The sequence below is a fragment of the Melampsora larici-populina genome (genome assembly GCF_000204055.1).
Source record: "Melampsora larici-populina 98AG31 unplaced genomic scaffold MELLAscaffold_13, whole genome shotgun sequence".
Lineage (NCBI taxonomy): Eukaryota > Fungi > Basidiomycota > Pucciniomycetes > Pucciniales > Melampsoraceae > Melampsora > Melampsora laricis-populina.
In genome coordinates, this window is record NW_006768777.1 from 280,077 (window position 1) to 307,068 (window position 26,992).

At 38.9% G+C, this 26,992-nt stretch overlaps 4 protein-coding genes across 4 annotated transcripts; 1 reads left to right on the forward strand and 3 right to left on the reverse strand.

Annotated features, from left to right (window-relative positions):
• Positions 1-1,259: 1,259 nt before the first annotated feature.
• MELLADRAFT_47897 (uncharacterized protein) lies at positions 1,260-2,725 on the forward strand (the record flags this gene model as incomplete). The annotated part of the gene is made up of 6 exons (XM_007408570.1): positions 1,260-1,398; positions 1,511-1,675; positions 1,771-1,926; positions 1,990-2,108; positions 2,172-2,271; positions 2,334-2,725. 6 exons carry the CDS (start codon positions 1,387-1,389, stop codon positions 2,499-2,501), a joined length of 720 nt encoding a protein of 239 aa, XP_007408632.1.
• A 649-nt stretch (positions 2,726-3,374) lies between these two features.
• On the reverse strand, positions 3,375-4,454 carry MELLADRAFT_105319 (uncharacterized protein; the record flags this gene model as incomplete). Its single annotated transcript, XM_007408794.1, has 5 exons — positions 3,375-3,473; positions 3,573-3,637; positions 3,727-3,853; positions 3,958-4,235; positions 4,331-4,454. The coding sequence occupies 5 exons, from the start codon at positions 4,452-4,454 to the stop codon at positions 3,375-3,377; spliced, it is 693 nt and encodes a 230-aa protein (XP_007408856.1).
• A 14,400-nt stretch (positions 4,455-18,854) lies between these two features.
• MELLADRAFT_42986 (uncharacterized protein) lies at positions 18,855-22,252 on the reverse strand (the record flags this gene model as incomplete). Its single annotated transcript, XM_007408793.1, has 12 exons — positions 18,855-19,466; positions 19,578-19,669; positions 19,752-19,907; positions 19,974-20,068; positions 20,148-20,227; positions 20,297-20,456; positions 20,524-20,667; positions 20,760-21,025; positions 21,097-21,212; positions 21,309-21,399; positions 21,505-21,680; positions 21,762-22,252. 12 exons carry the CDS (start codon positions 21,971-21,973, stop codon positions 19,411-19,413), a joined length of 1,644 nt encoding a protein of 547 aa, XP_007408855.1.
• A 1,611-nt stretch (positions 22,253-23,863) lies between these two features.
• MELLADRAFT_42989 (uncharacterized protein) lies at positions 23,864-26,215 on the reverse strand (the record flags this gene model as incomplete). Its single annotated transcript, XM_007408792.1, has 12 exons — positions 23,864-24,171; positions 24,260-24,450; positions 24,547-24,590; positions 24,687-24,781; positions 24,855-24,893; positions 24,982-25,079; positions 25,173-25,328; positions 25,452-25,515; positions 25,606-25,714; positions 25,801-25,833; positions 25,953-26,055; positions 26,124-26,215. The coding sequence occupies 12 exons, from the start codon at positions 26,124-26,126 to the stop codon at positions 24,162-24,164; spliced, it is 945 nt and encodes a 314-aa protein (XP_007408854.1).
• Between the last annotated feature and the right edge of the window lie 777 nt (positions 26,216-26,992).

Below are 26,992 nucleotides of genomic sequence, written 5' to 3' on the forward strand. Positions count from 1 at the left end.
AATTACCACCATACTTGACGTACAAGTCAACATCTAAGGATTTGCATGATTGCATACCTGATATGATGCCTGAGATTTTTGATGAAGGGACCTCAATAGAACCTGAAAACCCCCCTTGTTTTCTGTCTTCCTTGGGACTGTCATCTAAGGGTACCTCAATTGTTTGCCTCCATAGCACTTATTCTTGCAGGGCATTGATCAGTGAAATATGAGAGAACAGTTTGATGAAAAAGTCAGACTTTTACATCTTTATCAAGGTCATCAAATGCTTCCTGTTATGTATTGCCTCTCATTCTTACTTTAGCTCAAAAGTTATAGAAGGAGAGTCAGCCATCTTGCACTCAACAAGAGGCCATACAGTGATCACAAGGCCTGCATGGGGGCCTGCACTGGCTTGGTTTGTGGGGTGATATCTCTTGTGTTCATTGTTGAAATAGAATTTGAACTTGAACAATACTAGATTTCTTGATAAAATTTCTTGTGTAATCCAATCCCTGCTCCTTGCACGCAGGAACATTGGCTCAGATCTTTCTCAAAAAAAAATTGCATGCCAAAGTGAATGTGGATACAAAGTCTTCACAGATCATAACATGCTGGCACCAAATTGAAGGATTGTCACTAAAGACATACCGTTGCAATCTCACATTTTCACAGCTTTCAGTTACCATTTATGTATTTACAGAGAAGATGCCAAGCTAATTGAGAGTTTTTACTAGCCAGGTAGAATCAATCAATATTCCAAGGGTACAAGAAAGAGTTTTTTGAGGTTGAATACTGTGTTTCACTCATGCCTCTATTTTCACCTTTGCCTTTGGTACCACTCATTTCAATTCACTAGTCTCTAGGCTGGAACAGAGCTTGGATGACCCGTATCACATCATAGTTTTAATTCAAGGGAACTTGCAGTAATGAGTTCATGATTGTGGAAAATGTGGGTTGTTAACTTTGATACAAATACATTTGGGCACCTGTTTCATTTAGTTGTGCTGGCTGAGATTGAGTTTTGGTGCATTCATGAGCAAGAAACTCATGCAGAATCATTCAGATTGAGTGGAAGTAGGGGAAGTACATGAGGTCCATGATTTCCAGTCCACTAAAACGCAAATCTACCCGTGGAGATGTTACATACCTTCAGATGTCACATCGCGTTGACTAGCCTGTCACAGTTTTTGAAGGTTGAATCCAATTCGATAATTGTTGATCTCCTTCATGACCTCTCTTTCTTTCTTCATATAGCCTCATCATAGCTCATCATCCTTCTACCGCACATCTCCAACGACTCCAACATCCAAAAAGTACCCTGGTCTTCCGTTTTCAAAACTCTCGTCATTATCTTCGATCGGACTTAAGGCGCCTGGCTCAGCAGCCTCGAACAAGACCGACACGATGAATATAATTGTTTGCAACCGTTTCTCAATCTTGAATCGAATCAACTTGCACTTTTGTGATGCGTCACCATCCTCGCTGATGATAATCCGATTATGTGTTATCTTTTCATTGAAATCGGAAGGAATCCGTATTCGGGCGTTACAAAAGCCCAGCCGAACGGATGCGTGAGCATCAACGCTCATTACAGAAAGCTCAACGAGAATTAGATCGAGAGAGGACAAAGTTAGAAGCTCAAGAAAAGAAGTTGATCATTGATATTAAAGCGAATGCTAAAAAAGGACAAATGGTAAGTAGACTTTGTCTCTTGATTCATATCAATGCATGCTTTTGCCTCGAGGACTCTCTCACCGCTTTCCGGTTTTTGATTGGATCCTCCTGTAGAACTCGTGTAAGGTGATGGCAAGGGATCTAGTTCGAACGCGCCGTTATATATCAAAATTCTATGCGATGAGAACGCAGCTGCAAGCTGTAGGTCTACGACTTCAGACGATGAGGAGCAATCAACAAATGGCTGAAGCTATGAAAGGTGCAACTCGGGTAAGCACTGTCACTGTTTCGGTTGATTCATGAGAAGAAGTTACTGAGAATATGTCATCTTAGGCGATGGGTATGATGAGTCGAACAATGAACCTACCACAAATTCAAAAAATATTGATGGATTTTGAGAAAGAAAGCAGTATGATGGATATGAAAGAGGAAATGATGAATGATGCAGTCGAGTAAGCTCAACTTGATAGTACCTTTGTTCAAATTATGCCAGATTCAAACAACTCTCTCTCTAGTGACGCGATGGAAGATAATGAGGACGAAACAGAAGAGGAAGAGGGACAGAAGATCTTGCAAGAAGTCTTGGATGACATTGGTATCAACTTGAGTCAAAAGGTACATCTATTCCGTTGGCCTACTTTGTACATTCAAAGGACTAACCATCTGATGTCGCACAGCTGGGAGACGCTCCGACCGGCTTGGAGACTTCTAATGCAATACCCGAGACTCGACAGCCAGTGGCCATTGGCGAGTCCTCTGGCTCTGGTCCTCCCCCCACGAGTAAGGCTCCAGCATCAGAAATGGACGAATTCTCGGCCAGACTAGCGTCTTTACGAAAGGATTAGGGCCATTTTTTTGCCTTTGACCCATTAACATCTTTTCCTCCCTTTCTATCGACATTCATCGTTCATCTCCTCAAGCTCTGCTCGCAACACACCTTTGTACTTCATAGCCCTGTGAACTGAAGCCTTAACATCATGTATATGAGTCACGCGGCATGCGTCTGTCTTGAATTCTTAATGTATATATCTCGAGAAAAATATCATGCGTATTATACGATAGGTTTCGGAATAACTTGTCATTTCAAGCACAATTTTTGAAACTTTGAAAGAGGGAATCCAAATCAAGAGCGCCTATGCGCGTAGGGCAGACCTCAACCCTGGTGACTCCTATCTCTATCAATTCCTGCTTTCTGATGGAAGCCTTTTCTTATTTGCGTGCACTTGAGTGAGTAAAACCTTTGCTCATCTCGAGCCGCATGTTGAGATATGCAGATCATTTGTAAAGCTGGCACTGGTAGTCCGGACACTGAAAGATAAAAGTGCGTCATCAGACCGTCTCTTACTGTCAGAAGTAAACCAACGACACATAGAAATGTGAGACTGATCTTCGAGTTTTCTGCTTTTGTATCGCCCTCTTCCTTGTGGTACAGGCATCACAATTCCACACTTCTTACTTGAAACTTGAACTTATGAAGCGCTCCTCAAGGATTTAGGCGCAAGTTCAATTCGCATTAGATCCTGTTCATGCGGGAAGTTCAAAGATCTATATACAAAATTCAACGCAGATAAGAACAAAGTATGCATCGTCATGCTGTGATAGGTACATGCCGATAAGACACGAGCAATGTTTCAAGTCGGACTTGTATACAAAGGAGTGGTGCGGACATGTGATTGTAGGAGATACAGAGGTGATGGAAAATAAGAGATCAGAGAATCTTAAACGTCTATGGAAGTGGCTTTCAAATTTGGTAAGCGAGCCTTCATTCCAGCGCAGATATCAGCATAAATTTGATCCACTGTTCCAGATGAATCGACCTAGAATTGAGAAGTTGAGAATGATTCAATCATCTCTGATGGTGCAACTCGAGTCACATTTGAAGGTTGGACATTGAATCATAATGAAGTTTGGCTCACCTCCACAACCTTTTCCTTTTCTCTATAATAATTAACGACTGGCATAGATGTTTCAACAAAAGTACCTGTGACAATAAATATCATTCATTTGTGAGCACTGAGACGACAGTCCACTCGCGGTGTCATTGAAAAAGATCTGGATAATGTGACTTACGGAAGCGTTTTTTAATAGACTCTTCGTTATCGTCTTCCCTTCCACTGGTTTTGCCTCGCTCAATCAAACGAGGCAGGAGTTTCTCTTCTGGACAAGTCAAGAAGAGCACAAAAGAAGACTCGTAAACCTAGGAAACCAACATAGGTTTGAGACAATGGCAAAGAATCAGAATGAAAACTCTTCAAAACACGAAGAGAGAAAGGAACTGGATCAAGTGAAGTATTTGCTTACGTCTGCATCGAATTTAATGGCTTGATCCATTTGACGAGGGAAGCCATCGATAAGGAAAAGTTTAGATTTCTTCTCTGAATCAATCGCACTGCTAATCGCGTTCTTCATCAATTTCACAGTGATCGGCATTGGAACAATCTTTCCTTCTTTGATGTAATTTTGTATCAAGGTCCCAAATTCAGAACCTTCGCGATTTTGTTCAGCTCTTAAGAGATCACCAGCTGAGAGATGAACAAATCCATAGTCGGAGACAAGTTTAGCACATTGAGTTCCTTTTCCTGTTTGTTTAATTTTATAATACTTATCAGTCTTGAATTTTTTGTGCTTTGTGAAGTAACAGGAATCAGTGAACAAGTAATGATGAAATTCTGACCTGCTCCTGGACCTCCTAGAACAAACACTATGACGACATCTTTCGAGTCAAAACTCGGCCTTGACAGAGCTGTAGGGTCATGACTCTGGGTCATTCCCCTATCTCTGGTGGGTCTGGCTGTCATCTTGTGCACAAATATTAAACCGCTGACTGGATTGGAAAAGAAGATATGCGTAGTCTGAGTCTACTAATGGTTGGAGAATTTATGCAAAGATGACCGGAGTTTAAAGAGGTGAGGGTTGACCAGAGTTGAATATAGAGCCTGGCGGATCCTTGGTTCAGTATGAGAAAGTAGATCTGATCAATGGGCTGGGCACACCAGGAAGATTCGATAGGCGCGCTTTTTTGAGTATTTATTGACTACGGAAGGCAAGGTTAAGCTAACTTGAAGAGGATCAGTTTGTTACAATAGATGGGATGTGCTGGATCAAAGCTGTTGAAAGTGAATACATGGGCTTTATATTAACTTTTCCTTGCAGCTTGCATTGCTCTTCGACAGTGCAAGAGGAACACTGAGTTAGGAGCTAGTAGTTACACATCCGACCGATCATCAGGAGTTCATGCTCCACTGAGTTGGATGAAGCACGCATGAGTAATGGCTAGAACTGTCGTCACGACTCGGACTCAAGTTTCGGCGGTTTCCTTTGGCTTCTAGGAGAGCTCGCCTCAGCCGGGCGCTTTTCTTACGCGAACTTGTACAAAACTTATATGAAAGATCGCAAAGCGAGGTGGGAGAGTTGATTGAGCTGCAATCTGGCAACCTGAAGGAAGGCACGGAGCAAGTCGGAACGCGTCGGATCTGCATTGATGTCCCAAACCTGTGAGAGAACCTTCACATCGATGAAAAATGAGATGACATTTTCTAATCGAGACCTCCAAGGATGGGTTTCAAGGTCGCAATGAACATGATGAACCTATCTCATCTGGTCAACAGGAAGCTAACATATTTTACTTGCGTCATTGATTCAAATGTCCTGTAGATCCAGATGGAGGGAAGAAGCCCAGGCTATCTCTGCTTAGATGTGACTGCTTTTACCCCGGTCCCCTGCATCAAGTATTTCATCAAAACATGAAGTTATGAACAAGGCTTTTGAAAAATGTCGTAACAGCCTTCATCTGGCACGAAGGTCTGCTTCTAGGTATCGTCTGTCATTGTGCCTTAAAAAATACTCATGTCAATGAACCTTCCAAAGACTCTTTTTTATCAATCATGGAGCACAAACTCAAAAATCATTAGGGCAGGTCAAGGCAAAAAAACCTAAAACACAAATGTCCTCAAAAATACTGCTTATGATTTTTGAATTTTTAATAAATTTATAGAAAGCCCTGCTTGAGAAGCACAATGCGGTGTGTTATTTTTGAAAAAATGAGATTTGAAGGGATGGGAGGCAAAAGTACAAACAATTTTAGGCACTTTTTGGCCAACTTGGTACCAGGCTACCTGTACACAAAGAGACCAAATCTTGAACAAAGTGCACCCAGAAACAAACTTAACTAAGTCCCTCTCTGACCTGTACTGGCCAGCTCAGAATCATTGGCAGAAGAGCTCCTTAAGATCTTTCTACACCTCTTGCTACTGAATATTCTATGTGGGCCAAAAACCCAAGGCACACACTGATATCTTGCACAAATTACACCACTATGATTTGCCTTCAAGATTGACTCTTGACAGTCATTTCTGTGTGACATCCTCCTTCAGTCCAGATATGAGACTCAATCTCCAAGACAATTTTTTGACAAGAGGCCTAGATCAACTTCCTCAAAAAACATTTCAGAATCTGTGCAAGGGTACCAGTGCACAATTTGTCTGCTTAGTCCACATGGGAACACTCTTGGGAAGGGGACCTTGTAGATGAATTGCAAGAATTTCTTCTGAAAAGCCTCAACCTGATAGGACTTGAGGTGATGAGGCAAGATGCAAGAGTGAGAGAAAGGTCTTCTAGTATTGTAGTTAGATTGCTAAGTGAAGAACCTGTCCTCCACCCTCTACGGTGAGTAGTATGCCAACTGCTAAGTACACATAAGGATGCTGAGTATACATAAGTCATAGGTCATAACACCACTTCCCCCTCCATGTCTCAACCTCCTTTTGTAGGTTAGCATCTTTCCCCGGGCTGGCATTAAAAAACCCATTGGGAAAAAGCCTCGCCCTCTACTTTCTCCTTGTCCTTTTGTACCTAAGTTCTGCTTGAGGATATTTTTTATTAAATTCATTTACCACATCTTGAGCATGTTTCATTCCTTCTGCCGGTTCCCACGTATCATATTCTTCACCATATCCCTTCCAATTTATCAAATATTCAATTTTGTTACCTCTTTTCCTTTTGTCTAATACTTCATTAATTTCAAATTCTTCATTATTGTCAATTATTATTGCTGGTTGCTGAATCCTCTCTTGACCTTCTACCTTGCTCTTCTCAAATTTTCTTAACAGGTTGACGTGAAATACCGGATGTACCTTATTCATCGACTTGGGCAAAGCAATTTTATAAGCGTTTTTCGACACACATGACAGAATTTGAAATGGTCCCAACCACCTATGCGCAAATTTTGCGGTTGGTCTCGTAGTTGATATGTGCTTGCCATTGAGCCATACTTTCTCGCCGACCTTCCATTTGGGAGTTTGTCGAATTTTCTTGTCGTGGTTTGTTTTCATTACTTCTTGAGCTAAGTGCATTGAGTCTTTGACCTCTCTTTGTACGTCTTTGATTTGATTCATTCGTTGCTCTACTAAAGGTAAACACTGCTCACTCGACGGAACGTCAGTGAAATTTACATCAAAACCGTAATTTGCCTTAAATGGAGAGATTCCTATTGCAGAGTGTTGATTGTTGTTGTAGGAGAATTCTGCGAATGGGAGTAGATCATACCAGTCATCCTGTTTGTAGGAAGTGAAGTGTCTGATAAATAATTCGACCGCTTTGTTCGTGATTTCACTCTGCCCGTCTGTTTGGGGATGGAACGCAGTTGATGACTGTGTTCTTATTCCTAAGCGTTTGTTGAAGTCTTTGGTGATTCGGGATATGAAGATGTTGCCGCGGTCTGAAGTAATGGATCTTGGTGTTCCGTGCAGACGCCATACTTCCCTTACCATCAGGTTTGATAGTTCCTCTGAAGTCATTGATTTCTTGCATGCGATGAAATGCGCCATTTTTGTGAGTCGGTCCACTACAGTCAATATGCTGTCATAACCATTTGAATCAGGTAAGTCAGTAATTAGATCATAGCAGATATCCAACCATGGCCCTTCTGGAACTGGTAAGGGTTGCAGACTGCCATACGGCTTCTCAGTTCTTGACTTTACCCGTTGACACGATTCACACCCATCAACGTAATTATTCACAAATGATTTCATCGACGGCCAGTGATACGCTCGTTTGATGAGTGCCAACGTTCGCAGTCGACCAGGATGTCCTGCAAGCTTGCTATCGTGCCTCGACTTCAATATGTTCAGCTTCACTTCATTATCTTGCGGGACCACGATTTTATTCTTGAAGTATAAGATTCCATCTCCCACACAGTATCCTTTTAACAGCTTTGAGTTTGGCATCTCCTCACATAATTTCATCAGTTCAATGATCTTGTTGTCATTTACTAGTCTTTCTTTGATCAGCCTAAGAATGTCTGAGTCTTGAAGTACGCCTCCACGTTGATTTGTCTCCCCTTCATCTTTGTCAGCTTGCGTGAAATTTTCCTCATTCTCAAACCACATATCGGCTAGTTCTAGTTCATCTATGAAGGCGTCGGCAGGTAAGTTTTCGGGTTTGAGTAGTCGTCCAAATGTAAGCTTTGTGCCCTCTTCTGGAACTAGGTCCGGCCTTCGAGACAACGCATCAGGTTTTGTTGATTGTCGGCCAGGTCTGAATCTGATTTCAAAATCGAAACTTCCCAATATTTCAGCCCATCGGGCTTGCCTCCGCGTAAGTTCTTTCGTCGTCATTAATGATTGGAGGTTCTTATGATCTGTGTAAACTATGACGTTCAGCCTATTTGGATTTCCTTCTAAATACTGACGCCATTCCTTAAATGAAGCAACCACCGCGAGTAACTCTTTATCAAAGATTTCATAGTTTCTTTCAGCTTGGATTAATGATCTCGAAAGGTAAGCTACCGGGTGTAAGTCATTATCATCTTCAGATACTTGAGACAAAACAGCACCTAGGGCATAATCTGAGCAGTCACATTCTAAGACGAACGGCCGGTACGGGTCTGCAATCTTCAATATCGGTGCCGATGTGAAAGCCTTCTTCAGAGTTTCGAATGCAGCATTCCTGTCTTCAGTCCATTTGAATTCAACACCCTTTTGAGATAATTCATGTAAAGGTCGTGTGATTTTCAAAAAGTGATCAATGAATCTTCGGTAAAAATTAGCAAACCCTAAAAAGACTTGCGTGTCTGATAGGTTATTGGGCGTCGGCCAATCCTGCACCGCTTTGACCTTGCTTTCATCCATTCTAATTTGATTCCTAGAGATTATTAGACCAAGGTACGCAATTTCTTTCTTTGAAAACTTGCACTTTTCAGGTTTCAGCCAGACGTTTTGCTTCCGTCAGATCTCTAGTACTTCTTTTACAACAGCTTGATGATCAACTCCTGGGCCAGTATAGATAAGGATGTCGTCTTGGTACGCAGCCACATCTCGTCCAATGTGTGACTTGAGAATATCCTGAATAAAGAACTGGAAAAACCCCGGCGCTCCGGTTGGACCAAAAGGCATGGTTAACGGTTTGAATTGACCAGCCTTGCATATGAATGCCAGTTTGGCTTCATCACCTTCTCGTACTCGTAGGTTGTTATAACCATTGCACATATCTAAGCTTGTGAATTCATCGGCATTTAACAAACTATCTACTAATTCCATTGTGAGGGGTAGTGGATATTTGTTTTTAACCGTCACAGCATTTAGTTTCCTATAATCAAAACAAGGACGAAGGCTTCCATCTTTCTTTCCAGTGAATAATACCGGTGCCGCCCAGGGAGAAGTATTTCTACGAATAGTTCCATTGGCAAGTCCCTTTTCGAGCATTTCAATTAAGACCTCGTTCTCTTTTGGCGATAATGGAATTACTTTCCCTGCTTGAGGTGTCGCACCAGGAAGCAGATCAACTCGAAAATCGTAAGGGCGATGGGGCGGTAGTACATTTGATTTGCTCTTTTCAAACATATGTAGATATTCATGATAACACTCGGGGACTAGTTCAGCGGCTGACTTTGATGGTTGGTCTTTCACTTTGTTGGCTTCTAGGCGTGCTGATAAGTTCCACGACGTTCTTGCAGCATCAATCATTGCTGGCGTAGGGGTGAGTGACTGCCGTAGTTTCTTCATTATGCCGTTTGAATAGGGCGTTCGGAACTGGTTTCGAGCTACTGAACGCTGTAATGAAAGAGGACCACGCTTGCTAGCTGAATCACGGATATTAGGCAAAAAATTTGTACACGTACTCTGCGGGGGTAATAACGAGTCTTTGCTATAGATCTCTACCCCCTTGCCAATTTGCCTAGCTTGCCTCTTGGGCACCAATTCCTGTAGGTCCTTCGAGGTTGTTTCCGGCTTTGGCAACACTGGCTCAGTAGCAGTGGCAGGTCCTTCTTCATTTTTGTCGTTGGCGTCGGTATCTGTTTTCAATTCTAAATGGTGTTCTTGCTTGCCAGCTACTTCTATGGATGTAGGAGTTATATACGAATCGTACTCACATTGCGGGGGTGTTAATGAGCACAAAGTCTCCACCCCCTCGTTAAGATTCCTAGCGTGCCTATCAGGCTCCATTCCATGGTCCTTCCAGGCTGTTTTCGGTCTCAACAAAGTCGAATCTGCGACTGCAATGCTGGTACATTCATCTCGTAGCTTGCTGTTGCTCCAATCAATCAAGTTGTGATTTTTCTTGATCCAGGGCATTCCCAATATGAGATCATACTTGTCGCGCAACTGGGTGACGATAAAAGTCGTGGCGTCGGAGGTGTTTGAGTTAACGTGAAAATCTCCCGTGTGAGTGATTGCTGACTCGTGACCACTGAAACCGGTCACACTTCTGGCTTGTGGGAGTTGCTCAATGGGTAGATGGTGCTTGGATACAAAGCTCTCACTGATGGCTTCGTGAGTAGCTCCACTGTCAATGAGGGCTCTCGCTAGGGTTGTTGTGGCATTCTTAACATCAGAAATTGTAACATTTCTTATAATTCGAGTATCTTTTATTTCAAGTGCATTGATGTTACTAAAATCTGTAGTTAAGTCTATTTCGCTCGGGGGAGGCACAACTAGCACTCCCGAGCGTTGCCATTTTTCGACGCCTCAGACCTTCCTTCACTCTTATCTTCCTCTTTTACACCATCAACTTCAGCTAATCTAGTTCTAAATCCACCTCTACTCCTTCCTTTCCAACCTCCTCTTCCTCCTCGTTTTGTTTTCTCAGGGCAATCTCTGATGTAATGATCGTTCCTTCCACATTGATAACACTCCCTTGACATACCCCGTCTCTTATACTCGTCGTTCGTGATATTCAATCTATAAGCCAAACAGTCCATAGCATCTGGATTGGTGGGCGTTGAATGATGTGTTTGAGTTGCCGCAGTGATTCTTGATTGGTGAGTCAATTCTTGATTTCGTTCGTTAACTTCATTATCTATTTTAATTGCTAACTTTGCCATTTCTTCGACTTCATCAAATAAATCCCTGACCATGTGAACCCTAATTTCGCCTTTCAACCCTTGTTTAAACTGAGACACTAGGACCGATTCTGGCCATTTGACAATTAATGAAAGTTCAGCAAATTTGATCCAGTAATCAGACACTGATCGAACTTGGCGCAAGGCACGTATCTCCTTCTCAGCTTTTGCGATTCTTTCTGTGTCAAGAAAGGTGGCCTTAAACGAATCAATGAATCTGCTCCAGGTTACTAAATGCATCTTATCTGAATCGAGTAATTGGTCGGTGAGTGATTGACCCCATAAACTAGCTTTTCCGTCCATGTACGATAATGCAAATGCTACTTGAGCTTGCTCATTTGTGAAAGCAGCAGCATTCATCTGCATATACAAACTAATCTGATTCACGAAAACCTCAGCTTTTTGACCCTTAGTACCCTCAAACTTGTTCGGAGTCGCTATCTTTGGGGGCTTGATGTGCTGAGTCGGAATCGGGGCTGGAACAGGTGGTGTGGGCATAGAGGGTTGGACCGGTGGGTTTGACGCTGTATCAGTCATATTCACATTGCTCATCGCATTCTGCTCTATACTCTGCTTTAACTCTAACCACCGTTTTTCAGCCTCTTGTCTTAACTGACTTTCTTCATTCAACCTCCTATTCATCTCCTCCATCTTCTTTACTAACTCTTCAATATTGATCTCTGACATTACTGTATCAGGCACGTCGACAAATGATCCTAAAGATTCTTCTGGTTCGGACGAGCTCGAACTGTCAGGTAATACGAAGTCCGGCGTTTTGGCTGATTAAAGTTGACAGAGACTAGGTTCGGTGGAAGTTTAAGGTTTGATTGCGGGGTTGCGTGCGGAGTTACGGAGAGATGCGGTATCAGTCTTTTTCTGAGACTGCCTGAGACGAGCCCTGGGACATACAGGGGTAGTATAATTTTTTCTCGAGTGGCGCTTGTTTTTGAGAGGCGTGTTTTGTTTTGAATCGCCGAAATTCTAAGCCTGTACACAGGTATTTTGTACAATTGGCGGATCAGAACGATCAGAACAATTTAAAGGAAAGTTAGGAAATGGAAGACAAATAACTTACGTTAATTTGATCAAAACATCAAATCAAGAGGTTGAGTCAGCAAGAGTGCGAGCCGCACAGTCACTTATAAGCTCTGTGAAAACTAGAGCTACAAAGTGACAAATCGAATGAAGCAAGAGAAACAATAAAAGAGATAAAAAGATGATCAAAAGGATTAATCGCTCCAAACAAGCCAATTGTAATGAAAAGTACACCCTAATGGAAAACACTTACAACATTTCAGCTTTATAAGAAGCCGTTGATGAGAAGGTGTCAAAGATATAACATATCTTGGACGAGTAAGAGGTGACAAATTTCAGTCCAGATCATCCAAGTTTTGCTCCTTTACAACTTCAAGTCCAAGCCCCTTCATTGTACTCGATTCATGCTTTTCAAAACCTTTTCAAAGACTCTCCAGGATGTAACATCTGGAATCTGGACTCAGCTTCATGTTGAAGATTTTGTCAAATTCTGTCTTTTGGTCATCGTACGGGTCGTGGTCTGGGTTTCCCTACCAAGACGCGAATCGAGCAAAGTGAAAGAGACAATATAAAGAAGATTAAAATAAGGAACTAAAATACTTGATCGCTCCAAAAGAAAATGCTGAGGAACAGATTACTGAAGTTCATCTTGAAGTCGCTCTGAGTCTGATCCGATTGAACATGAAAATATAAAAAACCTCAAATTTCAATTCATCTTTTTATCATCTATTCTTACGTTGATCTGTCAGATGAGGAAATGACAAGATTTTTAGGATGATCATGATCGATTGTGACCATGTAAGAAAATACAACGAGAGTTGAAACTTGAGCTGAGTTGAGAAACAAATAATGAACTATGGAGTGCCACCCTGTGCCACCATTCTTGACCACACTGTATGACGGGTGTACACAAAGCCACTATTTTCTGTAGCTGAGAGGGAGTCTCAGAGGAGTCTCAGAGCATCAGAGTCTCAGAAAAAGACTGATACTGTTACGCTCCCCGGAGTTACGTCGGAGCTGTCGAATTTCAGATTACGAGATCTCGTTTAAATCTTTTAAGCTTTTGAAAATAGTTCGATCTTCGATTCTTTCCTATGATTACCACACTTGTAGTGAATTCAGTTTCCTCTTTAGTTTCTTCTTCTTTCTTTCAATTTACTTCAATTTTTCTTCCTTCTTTTAATTTTCTTTCTTCAGTTTCTCTTCTTTTCCTTTTCTTCTAATCTTTCTATCTTCTCTTGGATCTTGTAATGATAGACTTAGCAATATGATAGGACTTGAGGTGATGAGGCAAGATGCAAGAGTGAGAGAAAGGTCTTCTAGTATTGTAGTTAGATTGCTAAGTGAAGAACCTGTCCTCCACCCTCTACGGTGAGTAGTATGCCAACTGCTAAGTACACATAAGGATGCTGAGTATACATAAGTCATAGGTCATAACACAACCTATACCTTTAAGTTTGTGCAAGTATGAGATGATCTCCCACAGGTTTGGGCTGTGGAACTTTGCCAAGCTTATAAGAGAACTGTACTATTGTGGATCAGCAGGGATCAGCACAGCTCAAATATGTGTGGGTGTTAAGTTCAATACAAGATGTCTGTATTAGGGGATATCTTGAACCAGCTTGAACCAGGTCCATCATGTTCACTCAATTCAATCATTCTTACTCAAGTGCTTCAACATCTGATGGGGCAATCACAATGGCTCAAGAGTTCTTTGATTTATTTGGTGCTGTCTTTTTTTGTGAGTTTTGGACAAAACTCAAAAAAATCCCTATTAGGGCAGTTCAAGTTCAACAAAAATGTTGTAAAATTATAAGTCTTTTGGCCTCCATCTGCTGTAATATTTGACAATTCCAACTTTTGTTTGGACATACATGTGCTCCTCAGGTAGGGCTTTCTCAGAGTTTTTCAAAATTTCAACAATTGTAAGCAGCATCTTGCTGTAGGCACAGTTGTGTTTTAGTGCTTCTTCAAACTTGAACTGCCCTATTGGACAATTCAAATTTGAAAATTTGGTCCAAAATTGGTTTTGGAACAGTTTTGGAAAAAAAAACCACATGTCAAACAAGCCAAAGGAATCTTGAACCACTGTAGGTAAAACAATGCATGAGTTCTGTGCCTTATGTCACATCTCAATATCCCACATCTTGATAAATACCTTATCAAGAGTTGACCAATCCACAATCTCAACACCTTCACACTACAAGAAAGATAATATTTTCTGGGCAGAAAATTAAATTATTGATACACAAAAATATTGAGAGGCCAGGAGAAGGGCAAAAAATAAATAAAAATATGCATCTTGTTCCCTGCGGTGAGAGCTTCACTCTCCATATTTTTCCATATTTTTACAGTCCGTATTGATAAGTGTACTAACAATAAACCTTCACAATCATCCAATTACAACCTGTAACAAGCACTGAGATTTGGCTCATTAGTGTTTAGAGAAACTTTTGATTTCTGAAAATACTCATAACTTTTTCAATTCCGGTCCAAAACGCTCGATTTTGGGTGCATTGGTAAGCTGGAATTGTCCTCCAAATAGTTCATAATAGGACCACACAGCATGCTGGTCTGCTAAAAAAGATATAATCTTTTTTGTACATTTGTACATACAGATCCATAGAATGATTGTCATACTAGCTACATAGTTCTTGACCTTATGAAAGTTTGAGAGGAAGAGTTCAGCTTTCTAATGCACTTAAAATCGAGTGTTTCTTATCAATACGGACTGTAAAAATATGGAAAAATATGGAGAGTGAAGCTCTCACCGCAGGGAACAAGATGCATATTTTTATTTATTTTTTGCCCTTCTCCTGGCCTCTCAATATTTTTGTGTATCAATAATTTAATTTTCTGCCCAGAAAATATTATATTTTGTGTAGTGTCATATGATTATCTACCATATGGTCTTATTTGAATATTTCAAAGTTAATCAAGAATTATTGTTAACCAGTCAAATTTGATGATTTATTTTCAATATATTGTGAATTGAACCCAGAATCAAAGTCTCATGGTTGTGTCTATCCTGATTATGAAAACACATCAGTACCCTTCATTTATGCTTGTTGACAAAAAATCCAGTACCATGATACTTCATGGAAAAATTCAATAATATGTGAATCTGGACCCTGGACCCTGAATCCAGACATATATTTTATGAGATTTGAAAATCTACATATGAGTCAAGAGGTTCATATCCAAATACATAATTACACTCTCTAGGATGAATCCCATTGGATCTCCACCAATACCCAAACTGTACCTGTCCAAATAGTGGTTTCTGAGCAGTTTTGGAGCAGTTTTGCCACGTGTTATGACCTCTACAATTTATAGCAGAGCCTCTGCAGCCTTTGTACTCTTGAGGGCCTCAACGAGGTGGTGATCAATTTATAGGAGTAATCAAGAAACATCAAAAATTTATCATATCATCAATCAACTTGAGAGTTTTAGTGCAAAAGTTGTGTTTTTCATATTTTTGTGAGAGTATTTTAGTTTCATTATCAATAATTCTTACATAGTCTTCATTTATTTACATCCAGTTTATTCAATTTTATTCATCAGATTATAATCAGCAAGAATAAAAATAAATGCATACATAAAAAAGTTGAAAATATAGGTATATCAAGTTGGAAAATGGGTTTTAGGGTATTGATTGTCAGTTGTAAGGTTCAAGAAGGTTATAGTCTGAAAGAGAGTGATCATATTTGTCAGAAACAATCATTATCATGGGGATTGATAAGGGAGGAGTAAAGTTGTACAAGAAAGAGGTGTGAGTTGTCAGCTACTTTCTGGCTGACTCTTCACTAAAAAAGGTAGTAAGTACGGACTAGGAGGAAGTCTTCACTGGTACACCCAAGTGAATACTGTAGTTAGTTGACCTCTGAGGAGAGGATTTATAGCCAGTGGGATGGCTTAGTAATCCCTTTAAGGATCTTACTTAGAGCTCTGGTTGATCTTACAACTCTGGAGCCTGTAGTACTTTAGACTCTGAGGATTCAGAGGTGTTGCGGGGTACTTTAGACTTTTTTGAAGAGGAACCCTTTGTAAATTCCAAGCTTGGTCTATTAACTATTAATCCAATCAGCTCAGAACACCACCTGAGGTCTTACAACAACCTGAATAAAAGTAGAACTAGGATAATCAAGACACAACAATGCATATCACTATATTCAATATTCTTGGTGAAGAGTCAAGTAAGATGTGATGAAGAGTTTTGGAATGATAATAAGTTGAGTTTTTTCTTCCAGAGTGGGAAGAAGAGAGGTTTATATATTCTAGACCCAGGTGTTGACTTGTGGTTGGCACCCAGGTTTGCTTCTTCTTTGGGATAGGTTTGGGTTAGGTTTACCATTATTATTTAAGTTATAGTAAGTCTTCTTACTTAAATGACTCTTGATACTGAGCCATGAGGTGTAATCTTTATGGTTTTAAACAGCTTAAATACATTTACATATGTATTCAGGGATGCAGGAGTGAGTATGAGTTTACTCAGTAAAGTGAGTATTTTTGCCTATTTGTGGCCCTGTAAACCGGTACAAAGTGAGTATCAGTTGAGTATATACCTGTATTTACTCATACTTGGTACTCATTCCTGCATCCCTGTATGTATTTCAAATGTCTCCATGTGTGTTTGTTAGTCTGTGATCCTGTGCACCGGGCTCAGAGCTGACAAGAGGGAAATTTGAGGTTGGTAAACAAGGGTACTACAGGGTTAATTTGTATGTAATGGTTGATTTGAGGGATTTAATGGTTGATAAGAGTTTGAGAGTGATTGTTAAAGTTATTATTACAAAGTGATTGATCAAAAATGATCCAATGATGAAGAGAAATTAGTGATAGACATGAAAAGAAGTTAAAGCTGTCAAAAATGGAGGTTTTCAGCTAATTACATGTGTCAACACTTGTCAGATCAGGATGGATGATAGCTCAAATGACACAGAAGGTTTTATTTCAAAATGTACAACCTATAAACCACCAGTAACTGAGGATTTGTGAAAACATTGTAAGGAATCAAAGCAAATGGCGTGGATTTTGATGTTTGCGCTTACATACACACATGTATTTACAACACAGAAAGCAAGCTTATTTTATCAATCTTTACAGCTCATTAACTATTCATCAAAGATTGGAAATAGGTCATGATATGCCACATATTGATGAGAATCATGAGATTTACAAGATGAGCTATAGTAATCAAAACTTGGAGCACATTAGAAAAAACTCAAAATTCTAAAATTGCTTTTCAGCTATAAATATAAGGAAAACTCAACTGTATTCATCATAAGAAGATCTGTCCATTGTTTATATACATCAATTGATCAATTTCAAAGCTTAAATCATGTCATTCATTAGTAATAACCTCATCATAAGATTGAATCAGAGGGACTTTGAGGTATTTTGATAGATTTTGAGGCTGTTGACCTTTATTCAAATATTGTAATTGAAGTTATAGAGTATCAGAATGTGGGTTTTGGTTGTTGTTCCCCTTTTTTCTCTATCATATACAACATCATCATTTTGTTTATCATTATAAACTTATTTTAATAGTACCTGCTCACTTAAATACACTCTTTTTTATAGCTACTAGGGCATAAGCGGGCCCGCCTGCGCACTCAAAAAACCCCATCAAACTTAAGGCCTATAGTGAAAGACCTTGGTGCTACACTACATAGGAATGTAAGAGGCACATACCTTCAAGGGACACAGAATCTGTATCCAACACTACATTGTAACTCAATCTGTAGGTACATGCCAAGTGTTGGAACCTGTGATTCTGGCCAGGTTGAGGCTTAGTTAAGCTTGATTCCAAGATTGATGCAAAGCTACTTGTTCCCACCAATTTAAGTGGCCTTCACTTTTAGCAACCCGGCTTACATGATCTGTGTGCTATTAAACAAGCATGTAACATACACATGACACCTTGATCTCAATAGGGTGCAAGTAATTGAGCAGGGGATAGTGCTTTCTACAATATATGCTTTTTGGGAGACAATGCGCTGAGCAAAGCGGGTGACATACATAGGCACAGCACTTTGTGTTTTTGAAAAGCACATAGGATTGATAAAGCATGTGGAGTGCACACAGGAAACACAGTTTTTTGTGAAATTTGCAGGGGAAGGAGATTGGAATAAAAGAATTGTTGTACAATACAATGGATGGTGGTGTAGCGTGTATACTTTGAGGGGGGATGCTATTAAGAAAGCAACTAACATACATGTTGTGAGTGGACTTCAAAAGAACATGATTCAAAAAGCACAGAATAGGGCTTTTACTTGTAAGTTGCTTTTTGGGAAACAATACAGGTGGTGCACAGACAATAGTATAAATACCGCTTGGAACTCAGCTGATGAATCCACATCATTCAATGCTACCCATGGCTACACGCAAGTGAGTTGTAAGTGGGAAGCCGAGAGGATCTGGTGTTCAATTGTCCCAAGGCTTATTCACCAGCAATGCTGACTGGGTATAAGGCTTTTGGGGGGGGAATCCAGATTTAAGAAGAGAAATAAAGAGAAATTTACTTTAGTGTTGAAGTGTTGTGACTTATAAAATCTTTTGGGAATAATATCAAAAAGATATTGTGCTTTTTTCTCTCACTTATCAGATTGGAATAACACTATAAGTGTTGAGAGACAATTAAAAACAGTTGCTATTTCATTTAAAACTCGTGCTCTTGGTTTTTTGAAAGTCAATGATGATATATTTCTCTACTGATACTATTGATACTGATCAGTACTCAATTCAACAGAAGTTCCCCTTTTCTAATTGTCTTGTTTTAAAAGGGTAGTCTTATGAAAGTTTTCCATAACTTTAAAGATCAATTAAAACCAAAACCTGTGATATATATTTCGTTAAAAAAATCCAATAAGTCCCAAGTAAACCAAACACACCCAAACACAACTTCACTTTAAACACCCACCCACACACAACAAACCCACACAAACCCTTCAACAAAAAGAAAACCAAGACTTTGAAATAAAAAAAAGAAGAACATATTCACAAAACAATCAACTTAAGACTGTACGTTTCTCTAAACTTTCTAAATCTGTACTATTTAACCATAATAAATCTCAAAAAAGTAAATTCAAAAAACCAACCTTCAAGCAAACAGTGATCAACCAAACAAAAGGAAAAAGAAACAAAATCATCTTGTACCAATTTACAAACAAAACCAAAACCAAAAACAACAAAAAAAGCATGTATAAAGAAAATGCTAAAAGAAATCATACTTTTTTCAAATTTTGGTTTTTCTTCTTTTCGTTCTCTGTGCAAATTTAACTTATCAAACACTAGGAAGAGTCATTGAGAAGAATGAAAAAAAATCAAAGATTAAAAAAAATGTAGAGCTGTAGCCTGCAACCCAACTAGGTGATAATCAACTAAGAAGCTTGATCATTTGCTTCGCTTCTGACAAATTGACCTTGGTCTTCTCCAGCTGAATAAAATCAAAACAAAATCATGTAAGCACACCAGATAAGATACAGTCATACTGGAACAATGGGACTAAAGCAAGCAGTGAAAAGGAAAGAGGAAACCATCACTCAACAAAGTTCTTCTAATGTCTTTCCTTTAGTTTCAGGTACTAAGAAAGATGTAAGTAAACCAGTAAACATAAATGCAGCAAAGATTTCAAAGATGCTAAAATCAGGAAAGTTTCAATCAATCAGTACAAGCCAACCAGACGAATCAACCAAAGATAAATCCGAAAATTTGAACGAACTGGTCTATAAATTGATCTTTGCCTCCAATATCTTTAAGTCTAGCAAACCCAACTTGAGCCACAATAGCTCCTAATTTCCCAGATGCAGCTGAAATTCCATGAGATGTGGATCGATAACGTGTAGGAAAACATTCTCCTGGAATCACAAATGTGGTCCTATGTAGAAACAAGCACTCATGTTAGTGATCACGGTCGAAGGGCTGTAATATAAGAGATGCTAACGTGTTGGGTCCAAAGTTTTGGAAAAAGTTGGCAAAACAATAGAGGACGATGAAAACCGGCAAAGCATTTGCGATCAGGGAATGATAAGCTACTCCCTGCCAGTTTTGATACGCGCACAAGAAATCAAAGATTATCAATTATCATCATCATCAGATTGAGCATTGAGCGACATACCATCACAATGAATAATACAGTAAGGGCAGAGAAACCCATGATTTGGATTGGTTTACGACCCCATTTATCAATGAAGGCGACTACATGAGAGAAAAACACTCAGATCACAGCACGGGTTCGATGTTGGATTGGAAAGGACAAAAACATACATGTGGCCCAGTAACCAGGGATAAGTCCAGCCAATGATAAGATGATGTTTCCGACGGAGATATTGATGAGGGTGCTATAGATTTTTTCATTTGCTGAACCCGTACTGACGCTTCCAAAACCGATGGCGGTCAATACAATCGAAGAGTTCAAACCGAGTCCCTAAAAATTTGAGTCGCATGTCAGGAAGCTGAGGGGAACTGCTTGAATGTAAAGAACTTCAACTCACATAGAACGCTATATCAAGTGCGAACCATGACCAAGCACAACCAAAAAGGACTTTGAAATTCTTCCAGTGTGAATAGTGATGAAGGAAATCTCTTGAAGAAGCTGTTGGAACATCGGCTTGTTCTTCCTTTCTATTTTCGTAATCCTATTTATTGAAACACGTGTCAAGATGAATTATTTTGGTCAAGGGTCAGATGTTTGCTTAGGTAAAGAGTGCGAGAAATGATAGAAACGAACATGAGCATAACCACCAGTTGATAAAAATGCGTCAACATCACCAGCAGCACCTTTCACATCTCTTTCAATGTCCATTGTGAATCGAGGTGTTTCAGGAATGGTAAGACGGAAATACAATGCAATTGCACCTGGTACAGCACCAAGACCGATGAGTAACCTCCAACATCCATCCACAGAGACACCCGGAGATGCATCATTTATAATAGCGGAGTGATAAGCTTTAACGACTACAAGTGATACCAATGAAGCGGTGAGTTGACCAAATCCTGTGAAAGAAAGAAGTGAGACGTGTAAGAGTCAAGATATATACAATGTTGAATTCAAATGAATCTCTTACCCTGAGACGCAAACACCGCAGTCATCATCCGACCACGAATTCTAACAGCAGCAAATTCAGATGTGATACATGCTGATAGAGGGTAATCACCTCCAATACCTAATCCCATGAAAAATCTGATGAAACACGACGCGCGTAGAGAGAAAAAGATCAATCACGTGTATACTAAAATACTAAAGCCTATGAGGTGAAGTGGATTCGAGTTGACTTACCTCCACATTATCAATACACCGATCAAACTGATCGCATGTCCAGAACCAGTGACAGCTTGACCAAGTGTAGAGATAATAATGATCATCAATTCTACAAACAAACCAACAAAAACGACATGAATTAATCTCAACAAAGTAATACCCGATTGGTCCCAAAAACATCAATATTGAACTGTCCTTTGAAAACCCGACTTACCGATTCCATACATCCTTTTTCTACCATAAACATCAGCAAGCCAACCAAAGAGAAGTTGACCACAAAACGTTCCAACAGGAGTAGCCACCTTGATACCTAAATCTTGATTCGCACTAAGTGAACCGCCATTATGTAAAACGTATCCTAACATAGTACTAGCCAAATTGATGGCAAATCTATCAAACCAAAAAACTTCATCAGTCAAAACTTGAAAAATTGAAGCACGATTAGAATGAAAAGAACGTTCAAAGACTCACATATCATAAGCATCTGTAAAGAAACCAACACCTGAGACAAGTACAGCTCGAACGTGAAACCAACCGAATCGAGCATTATCAATCTCAGCCAGAGCAGCTCTACGTCTTTCACCTAAATCAACTTGACGATCTTGAGGTTGATCTGATTTAGTCATAGGATGATCGAAATCTGATATTGTCTTAGGTGGAGGAGTGACAGCGATAGGGTCCATGATCTAAGTATGTATTCGTGTATTTGGTTTTCTTCTTGTCAAATGATAATCTGGTATTGTTTTTCAATCTGATTTGTAGGTAAGATGAAAAACCGTTGGGAATCGGATATTTGTTCCAAAAAAAATAAGAAGCAAGAAGGAAAGAGAAGAATTGGGTAAGTGATTCTAAACTAGTTCGGGTTTGAGGTTTACTACTACTACTACTAGCTTCAAAATGGGGTATAGTGAGCTTTTGGGAGGATTCAAATTTTCCAAATCAAGTCGAGACGAGGAATCAAGTGACGACCGAGGATGGTTTTGAAGAGGAAAAAGAAAGAGGGTCGTCGAGGAAGAGGTTTAAGTTCTAAAAAGATAAACTTAAGCACAGGATGATCTGAAGTTGATTGAATTGTAGTTGTCAAACATCAGAAAATGAATTAAACAAGAGTTCAAGTTTAATTTTTAATTTGAATTTGATTATGTGAGAAAGTGTCAATTTAAACTATTTTAAGATAAGTGTAAAGTGTGAGGCGCATACATAATAGAATCCATCACACCCACATGACGCTATTTTACCAATGAGGTGTATCATCAACTCAAATCAGAACTTCATGATCGATTCAAACTCATTCATTCGTAATCTCTTCATCCATTCAAAAAAGCAAGAAACTTCAAACCAAATCAAACAAACTTACGCCGAGGAATGAAAGTCGAACTCAAATCAATCAAAATGAACTCCACAGGTATTAAAAGAACTCAGGAGAGGAGGCAGTGTATGGGAGATATCATGTTTTGAAAGAATTGCAAGGAAAAGAAAAGAAATTTGGAAAAGATTGAAATGTGGAATCAAAAGGAGTTGAAGTGGAAATGAAAGATGGTCAACACCACTTACGGATCTTGGATTGTTTTCTTTGATTCTATAAAATCACTTGAAGGATCTGTAAAGTCTATATTGATTGATGATTCAAAAGGGATGAAAGTTAAAGAAAGAGATGATGGAAGATGGTGGAATCGAAAGTGGATTGTTTTATAATGATTTTTTTGTCAAGAACGTTCTTCAAAACACGTTCTTGATTTGAATGATTAATTTACAAATTCGCATGATCACTCTTTTGACCTATGTATTTTTGAAGTGTGTTAAAGGATTTCATTTATGAACTTCTTCTTCTTCTTCTTTGTCCCGTTCATTAGTCAACTTGATCATGATGGATGTCTCTGATGGATTATTAAACAGATCTTGGTGGTAAAATCAACAAACTTTTAGATCATTCTTTGTTTGAGTTTCAACTCGGTACTTACTCTTTACTTTGTAATCCTGATTTTCTGAAGCCGAGTGTGATTTGGTTTGAGTTGTGAAACTGATGAGAATGACATCATAGCTGTTTACCTTCTTGACTCAATTTGGATTTCTTTTCTTTTCACTTCTCAATCTCTTTTCACTTCACGATGAAAACTTTTGATTTTCTTTCTAATCTTCATTACCATTCATGACTTTCTGTCTTGACTTCTACAAACTTTTCATAAATCACAATGTATACATACGCTCTCTAAAATCCTTTATTTACCGGTGTTATAGTTGCTTTAGATCTTTTTGAATGCAATTACTTTTTCACTTATACTTGTTTGTCCAAGCTGAGCCTGCAAAGTGATACATCTTCATCTTATCTTTGTGTGTCTTACACATTCTAACTTGATTTCCAAAGTTGATGATAATTAATTCCCACTCTTCCATCTTGTTGTATCAATTCTCAAACCTCATCTCACCTCATCTGAATACACATTCAATTAGCAAAAAAGTTCTACTTATTTAATCAGAATATGATGATCAGAATTCAAAGTTTTCAAAATCTCAAATTATTTCTATCTAAACCAATCATGTAACCTAATCTCATGATCAAACCATATATTTTTGTACAAGAATTAAAAGAACAATAAATTTGCTAAACTTGTCATTTACATACCACTACACTACAATTGACACCCCCACCATCAGCCCCCCAAAAAATACAAAAAAGATCATCAAACCATACATTTCTTTGCTTTTTTTTCAAGATTTCTTCATTTGTTTAATTATGAAATACATACATACAAATGTTTAAGATTGCTAATTAGAATCCTCATCATCTTAAACCCCTATGAAAAAAACTCCTTTTCATTCTTCTACATATCTATATTATAAAAAGTCTTTCCCAAAAACCATTCAATCAAATCAAACAACCCTAAACAAAAACCCCATGCAAAAAACAAAATCAGTTAAAGAACCTTCCAAGAGAGAAAAAAACTCAAATGAATCAAACCTGACTCAACTTATTCAAAGTCATCAAAGCTAATTCAACACCTAAGAAAGTAGCCGCATTAGCCGGAATAGCTCGAACCATCGCAGGTCCAAATCCTTTAAACAAAGCTTTCATTCCGTCTTGTTTAATGGTGATCTGAATACAATCTAAGAAACCTTTATATGTTCCTGTAGGTGCTGCTTGTAATCTTGATTTGATTACCTATGATAAACATTTCATTCACGGAAGGGGTCAATTCGATTTGCGGTTCTGGGAGAGCTTTGGATTGGGTTTAAGAATGGGAGAAATTGGATTTACGTCGGGTGGGATGGCAATTGACCACATTGCGATTCCAGCAAAACCTAAACACCAATCAAACCATTCACACAAATGTTAGAGTTGATGATCAAATTGAATTGATGAAAAAGAGCTTGAGTGAAAGGTTTCTAATAATTTACCTCCTGCTGCACAAATCGTAGTTAGGTTTAATTGATTTGGATCGGATCCTTTGGGAGTTAAAGCTCTTTTAGCAGATTCATATGCAACAAAATATCTATAAAGTTTGAACCTCGAATCAGATATTCGATTTGAAAACGAAAGAATTGAGGATGATTTGGTTTACTTACGCTGCACTACCTGGTGCATCTCTTGCTACAGTTGCCATACTTTTTTTAAAAAAAAGGCGATTGATTCAAATCATTAGAGGTGTGATAATGATGTGATCTGTTTTAAAAAGTGTGAAAAAAAACTCACGATCCTCGAAAAAGACTCTTTAAACCTCCTTCTTTATAAACTTGTTTAACACAATCCATAGGTCCAGAATACTTTTGTAAAGTACTTTGACCATCTACCTAAAGAAATCGAACCAAGTTCAATCAAGTTCCACATTTGAGATTTCAATTCTAGAATCCACCATGGTGGTTCGAAAGAACACGGCCACTTACTTGAAGTAAAACTTTGATTCTTTCCATCGGAGCTGCTACCAGTGTAGTAGGTAAGGCACTAAAACCTCCTGCAATGGCGTATTCACTATAACTTAAATCTGTTGAAGTTCTTTGAGGTGTAAAAGAATAAACTAATTTCTTTCCCATTGCATAACCCTATAGAAATGCAAGAAAAAAAAGATTGTTAGATAAGAATCAGATAAGAAACATCGAGTTGAATTCAGTGGATTTTGTTTTGTATGAATCAGAACATCAAGTTTTGAATGATGAGATTCTTACCCAAAATGAGACGGCAAACATTGGAGTGACTCCGATTAAAGGACTACTCATTCCACGATAAAACCTAAAAAAACCCCCGATGATGTAAGCTCAAGATGAGAAGTTTAAAAAGCTTGGTTTCTTTTGGGATAGATTAAGAGAAACACATATGTACCCAAGAAACCCATCACGTGCAATCGTTTTTCGAACTACATCCATCGCTCCAGTATATTGACCAGGAGGAGCGGTTTGTAATCTTGTCTTGGTTAGATCAAAAGGTTGACCTAATCTCAAAAAAATGATAATCGAACCATGAGTCAAAGAATTTGATTCTTTGCGAAAAAAGAAGAAAATCGGGGGAATAGATTACCAACTAAAACAGAACAGATCCCACCAAATCCACCTTCAAAGTTTGTCAAAGGAAATCGAATCCGAAAAATCACATTAGTTCTTTTTCCATTTACTAACACATTGATTCATTACATCTTAGATTTGGATATGGAACAGAAAGAGTTGGTTTACCTGAAATAAAACTTTTTAAAGAACTTGTTTTTTTAAGATTATCATCATTTTTAATATCGATTGATTTATTTGAAGATGGATTTCCATTGGTGGTAGTGGTGACCTATAAAATAACTCGAAGTGAAGTTAATGATTTCTGATGGTTTGGGACTTGAGATTGGTTTTACTGACCATGATGCTGATTTATTTGTAGTTTCGAATCGTTTGTGATAGGATAGGATTCAGTTGAGATTGAAACTTCAATTTGATCGATCGAGTTTACAGTTTACCACTCATACTCATTCCTCTGCAACCAAAACTCGGGGCATCGAGCGAGGCCGCAATTGCGCTGGTCCGCTCCTCCTGGTCAGTGGTTGTTGACCTTCTTCAAAAAACCTTGGTGAACTTTTCGCATCGCACACGGTTTTTAACTTCAAAAAACTTCAAATTCAACTCGTGACCTGCATATTTCGCATCCATCTCGAATAAAGAAAAGTAACTGATCAGTCAATCAGTTGCTTTTCTTTCTTGTTTTTCTAATTCCAAATAAGTTGACGTACACTACATCGCAATGCGCTACTGGACAAGAGTAACTAATTCGGCTTCACATTGATCAAAGATCGAATATGTACGACCAGAAACTTAGAGATACTTGTATCCTATCGCATGCGAACCGTCCTGGAGGGTCAAACACAGAGAAATATACCTCGTTTTGGGAGATATGCATCAATTCTTCAAACAGTCAAAGCGATCGATGTTCAGTTTTGAGCCCCAAGATGATGGTGATCGGGAAACGAATGTGACTTGTATGAAATTTTATCAGGATCCCGTCAATGGGCATTTCATTGCGATAAAACATTCGAAAGAGAGAAATCCTCAAAGCGTTGGACTAGAGGACCAACTGAATCATCATGAACCCAAAGTTGTTGATAATACAAACTTCATCCTCACTGAACAACCCAATTTACGGATTCACGAGCTTTTGATGTGCATCGATTGTGGCCTATGACGCGCCATATGGCTTGGGATCAATGCAGATCAGGTTGTACGTTAGTTTGCGA